The 6,247-nt window shown below is 39.0% G+C and overlaps 1 protein-coding gene across 1 annotated transcript; it reads right to left on the bottom strand.

Annotated features, from left to right (window-relative positions):
* Positions 1-937: 937 nt before the first annotated feature.
* Positions 938-1,794, bottom strand: LOC143615243 (protein FAR1-RELATED SEQUENCE 4-like). Its single transcript, XM_077088418.1, has 2 exons — positions 1,690-1,794; positions 938-1,537 (listed from the first exon to the last, which is right to left on the bottom strand). The coding sequence occupies exons 1-2, from the start codon at positions 1,792-1,794 to the stop codon at positions 938-940; spliced, it is 705 nt and encodes a 234-aa protein (XP_076944533.1).
* Positions 1,795-6,247: the final 4,453 nt, after the last annotated feature.

The raw sequence follows: 6,247 nt of genomic DNA, 5'->3' as shown, positions 1-6,247 counted from the left end.
ACCATCAAAGGAAACCCGAGGTGAGCTCCCGTAGGTTTCGATGTCTTAGGTCGTCCACGAGGAGTTTTAAACCGCGATGCTGACTGGTACAACGAACGAGTCAGCGAGGATGGGGTGGGGGTTTCTTGGCTTGGCCCCTGTGATGAGGATGGGTTGTAGGAGCTGTGTCTGGGGAGATCTGGAGCGGGGGTGTATGCGCTGTGCCTCGGGGGATCTGGTTTTTTGGGACGCCCCCGAGGATCCTCTCTTTTTTCTGGCTCCTTCTTTTTAGATCTCCCTGGAATAGCAGACAAGAGCTTGGCGAAAAAACTTTTCTTTTGATTAGGGTCATCTATGGACGATAGTGTATCTGTGATGTCCCGTAGACCTGCTGCATCTGGCTCTTCGTTCGGCAGACAGGCTGGATCAAAATTAAGCCTCCTCCAGAACGGGTCAACATCCTCTATTGGGATACACATGTCGTTAACTATGTATCCTTCAATTCGACAAGCACATGGCAGCCCCGAAGACGAATACAAATGGTGGTCGCATGAAGCGCCGCCGTCACGCATCTTGTGTATCAACCGATACTCGTTCACAAGTAGACCCAGAGTGTGAATCGACACCCTGTTTATTAGCTTCTTCAACCAGACATGCTGTTGATGTCCTTCCATGACCTTCGAACGGGAGGCTTCAAAAGATTTACCGATTTCTTTCATCTGCGAGTTGACCATTTTAAGGATTTGCCTGACAATTGTGTCGAGCGAGTTGTTGCTTCCATTGAGGTACCTTTTAAGATTTGCGTGCTGGCTCTCAACTCGGTTCGTCGTAGTTTCGGCGTTCGTCGATCCAGCAGACTACAAACTTGTGTTTGTATAAATCCAGCCAGCTCTTGCAAATGTATTGCAAGACCTTTGAAAAATAAAAGGAAACGTTATTAAAACGTATGTTTAGGCTATTAAAAACTATCAGGTGATACGAAGGACTCACTGGCTCTATCGTCCCGTATCAAATGACGCTCCATGTTGAGGCGACGGTGGTCGTACTCCTGCACCGTCGGCGACTGATACAGGACCTTCCACCAGTACGCAAAGTCCGTCCCCATTTCCGTGCTATATAGGCCCTTAAATTTTCTCCTTATATTCTCGAATATGTGCCACCTGCATAAATTTTTGGTGGCATTAGGGAACACCGCGTCGCATGCGTTCATGAGGGCCTGATTCGCGTCAGTCAGGATCACGCGTGGCTCCATGCAGTCGTCGAGCATTTGTTTAAGTTTCTCCAGAGCCCAGCTGAAGTTCATCTGCTGTTCCCTGATCACAAACACGGCGGCGATACAAAACGACTGTGATGTCGAGGTCACACCGATAAACTGAACCAACGGCCAGTCGTACATGTTGGTGTTGTACTTCGTGTCAATCATCAGCACCTCGGGGAACGCACGCCACATTTTATGTGACTTACTATGCCAGAAGAAAATTTCCTCCGTTCTGTCGTCGGTATCACTCTCCCGGGTATAGAACGTGAAACCGTTTCCTGCGAGAAAGTTTTCCAGCGCCTGCATTGGATGAAATAAAACTTTGGTAAATATTACAAGCACGACAAGTACACATTAAAACTACAAGTGTTTTGAACTACCTTCATAGGGGTGTCGCCTAGTAGCCCATCCCTCCTAATCTTGGAGGTGTGGTTGTATATATCTTTTATTACAGGTTGCACACCGGGAAACTTTTCACGGAGGGCTGCTTCGATTTCTTGCGGCTTCACGCCGGCCCTGTGTAAACACTCAACCATATCCAACTGGTCGGTGTTCATTTTTCTAAAAGACGCACACCCCTCCTAGAATTCAACGGGATCGTGGTTGTGAGTCTCGTTTACCACTTGAACCCTCCAACATGCACCCCTCGAGTCGTACCTGCCCAGGATCTTAAACGGACAGCATTTTATGATGCTGCCGATACGTCTCATCGTCGCCTTTATTTTGGGTTCGCCTCCACGATTGCATGCAAGGTCCACGACGTTTTTCCTTGACCGCTGGACCACAACAACAAACCCATGCTCCCGTCCTCTAATTTTTACCCATTTCTCCAGCTCCTCGCGGCTCTCAAAAATATGAAACATTTTACGCTAATTCTTAAGCCGTTTATTAAACAACATACAAACAAACAATATTAACTTAAACAAAACACACGATGTCTTACAGCATCTGTTTTATACGAAACCTTCACCTCGCGTATATAGTCGTCATCGTACCCATCTTCGTTATTTGGGTTTGGCCCGGCTTGATCATTTCGCCCGTGGTGCGATGAAGACTCGGTTCCATAAAACGGATCATTTGCTACCGCTGGATTGGTACGATGACGTTGGCTGACCTCCAAAATCCGACCAGGCGACAGATGACGGGTACGACAGCTGACTACCGTAATCCAACACGAAGTACTCCTACCATACATAAATTAGAAATTCAAACAATAGTGCTAGTGATAATAATAAATAATAATAATACCTATAAAAAAATAAAATATAATATTTTAATAATAAATAAGAATATTAAAATAATATTAACATAACCATATATTTACAATAAGACTATATAATGAAACCTGGTTCAAGTTTGGCAAGCCCGGCGAGCCAGTGTTACCATAAAACTGTTTTGGCTGATAGTAAGGTTGTTGGGTCTGGGTATCATACCCGACATACTCCTAACAAAACGTAATACAACATGTTTTAGTAAAAAAACAACTATCAAATTCATACTAAATAAATATATAACGAAACCTGGTTCAAGTCGGGTAACAACGACGTGCCAGGCTGATCGTTAGCGGCGTAACCCGGCTCCACCTATGGAAATATATGGTTAAACCAAGACATTCTGGGTATATATAGTACAAATGTTGTGTTGTTTTTTTGTTGAACGTTGAGAGATATAACGTCTCCATTTATAATAAAGAAAGGAAAGGAAGGAAGGGAGGGGAGCCGGGCTCCAATAATTCAGCAAAAGCAATACGCCGCGTATAGGCCTATACGCAGCGTATAAGGTATGAGTTGACAACCTTGCCAAGCTTTTGCAGGGCAGGTTGGAATCAAACTAATGCACTGCGTATAGGCCTATACGCGGCGTATAGGGGAGCTTTTCTAGAAAAACCAACCAGCTTGTCTTGTTATATTTTTTGTTTTTTTTCTTTTGTTTTGTTTTCTTTTTTTTTTTTGTTATTTATTGTTATTTATAATTATTAATATTATTTTATTTATGAATAGTATATTATTATTCACAATTCGGCAAAGCGTGTTCTGTAGCAGGGCTTCTATGGGAAAATTGACATTGCAAAACGACCCTTCAATTTATTGGCTGATATCGTTATGGACATCTTGAATCAGTTACGGTGATTACCTTGGGAAAAACTGGCAGTGCCAAACGAACCCTTTCTTGGATGTTCTCGGTATCGGCATCTCAAATCCGCCTCTTCGATATCTTCAAACTCCAACGGTCTTGACCTTCGGCCACCACCGACAACCGTAGTTGTGTTCACTCAAACACATATCAGTCGTCACTAAGCTTAAGCTTAGGCTTGTTATTAGTTTTATTTTTAGTTGTGGGTATTCTAAGTTGGTCATGTTGCGTATATTAAAGAATTATCGGCGTATATATATATACGTATACATATATAGTAGATGTGCGGTATAAGAATTCATTGCGCCTACATAACCAGCAGCAGATTGAGACACTAGTTTGATGAGTTTGAGCCTCTCGGATTTGCAGTATCCGTTAACGGCAATGAGAACGTGAGCCCATACTTTGGACAGATAAGTGGAAATTCGGTCATTGCTCCAGCTTAACGAGCACCAGACTGAGATATTAGCCCGGACTTACCTGAACCGGTTGACATGTATGCTGAAGTGGATTTAGGCTTGGTGTTGATGCTGATATTAACACGTTTGCATAATACATAATTAAAGCACAAACTCAAACAAAAATCCATACAATAGCAATTCTCTTCAACGACCAGTCAAACAAGAAGAAGAGAAAAATAACAAAGACAATTGCTATTGTATGGATTGTTGTTTTGAGTTTGTGCTTTCATTGTGTATTATGCAAACCTGTCAACCAATGCTGTAAACAACCGTGTTAATATCCGCATCAAATCCGAACCCTAAATCCACGTCTGTATACGTGTCAACCTGTTCAGCTAAATCCGAACTAATATCTCAATCTAGTGCTCGTTATGTTGGAGCAATGACCGAATTTCCACCTATCTCTCCAAAGTAGGGGTTCCTGTTCTCGCTGCCGTTAGCGGATACCGCGGATCCGAGAGATTCAAACTCATCAAACTAGTATCTCGATCTGCTACTGGTTATGTCGGCGCAATGAATTTTTATACTGCACATCTACTATATATATGTACGTATATGTATAAGCTAATAATTCTCTTAATATACGCAAGATGATCAACTTAGAATACCCCCAACTAAAAATAAAACTAATAACAAGCCTAAAATTAAGGTTAGTGACGACTCATATGTGTTTGAGTGAACACTACTACGGATGTCGGTGGTGACCGACGGTCAAGACCGTTGGAGTTCGAAGAAATCGAAGAGCTAGATTTGAGATGTCGATAACGAAAGTGGCCAAGAAATTGAAAGTTCGTTTGGAAATGCCAGTTTTCCCAGATAAGCCACTGTAACTGATTCAAGATGCCCATAACGGAACCAGCCAATATATTAAAAGTTCATCTCGCACAGTCAATTTTCTCAAATAAGTCCTGCTACTGAACGCCCGTTATCGAATTTCGAATAATAATATGTTATTGATAAGTAAATAATATTAATATTAATAATAATCATAAATAACATTAAAAATAACAAAAGAAAAGAAATAAAAAAAAGGAAAAAAAAACCATAATAAGACAACGCTGGTAGGTTTTTCTAGAAAAACTCACTAACATAAATATAATATAATATAATATAATATAATATAATATAATATAATATAATATAATATAATATAATAATATTATTATATTATATTATATTATATTATATTATATTATATTATATTATATTATATTATATTATATTATATTATATTATATACAAACGTACCTTCGAAAGTCTTGTGTCGCCGCCTAACCCCGGCATCTGACTCTCTGGCATACATCAGATACCTAATAATAATAATATTTTGGTACTAATAATAATAGAAAAATTAATGCTTTAATACTGATAATTATATGTTTAGAATAAAAATAATAATAATATGATAATTAATATTTTAATAGTATTTTACTATAAATATTTTAATAATATTTTAATAATAATAATAATATAATAATTTATATTTAAATAGTATTTAAATATTATTATTTTAATAATAATAATACTATTTTAATAAATACAATAATAGTATTTTATTTTACTAACAATAATATTTTCATAACAACAATATCTTAATAATAATATTAATATTTTAATAGTAATAATATAATAAAAATTTTAACACTAACGGTAACAATACGGGAAATCTAATTTAAGTTTAGGAGGCCCGGCGAACTAGGGTTACAGTCAAACGGTCGGTGCCTAGACAAATTTCTAAAGTAAACCATTCACCAAATCTCTGTTCTAACATCTACAACTATGTCCTAACATGTAAAAAATAAAGATAAAACGAAACCTGGTTTAACTCCGACTGACCGTTAGCTCCGTCCGGCATCTCCTCGTCCGACTCCGGAAACATACATGGTTTAACTCCGACTGACCGTTAGTCATCCGGCATCTCCTCGTCCGACTCCGAAAACATATATGGTTGGTGTTGGTTGAATGAAGAGGGTGAGGGTTAAGAAAAAAAATAAAGGAAAAAAGAAATGGTGGAGAGGGAAGGGAGGGAGCCGGGCTCCAATTACGCCGCGTATAGGGCTATACGCTGCGTATAGCCCGTACGATCCGACATCCCTATGACAGAGCCAGGCTAGGACGTCAAATCGGACCCTAATACGCCGGGTATAGCCCTATACGCGGCATATAGGGTGGTGTGGTGGGGTATCCCTAGCAAGACCCTTTTAATTACCGTGCATATTTTTTTTATTGATATTAATATTTCTACTTTTGTTTTCTAAAAACTAATGGAATTATATTATTTTTCAGATGATTTAAAATCCGATGAATAAGCATACAACCTATTGTAAAATTTTTTTTGCTTGTTATGAATGTTTGTTATTTTTTATATTTGAGTTACATCCATTAATTTTTATGTATTGCTATATTATAGTCCATT

The sequence above is a fragment of the Bidens hawaiensis genome, unplaced genomic scaffold (assembly GCF_021521415.1).
Source record: "Bidens hawaiensis isolate Kalapana, Puna unplaced genomic scaffold, B.hawaiensis_p1.1 tig00042334_1, whole genome shotgun sequence".
NCBI classification, from domain to species: domain Eukaryota; kingdom Viridiplantae; phylum Streptophyta; class Magnoliopsida; order Asterales; family Asteraceae; genus Bidens; species Bidens hawaiensis.
The sequence above is the reverse complement of the archived record's forward strand: the minus strand, read 5'-3'. Positions and strand labels throughout refer to the sequence as shown.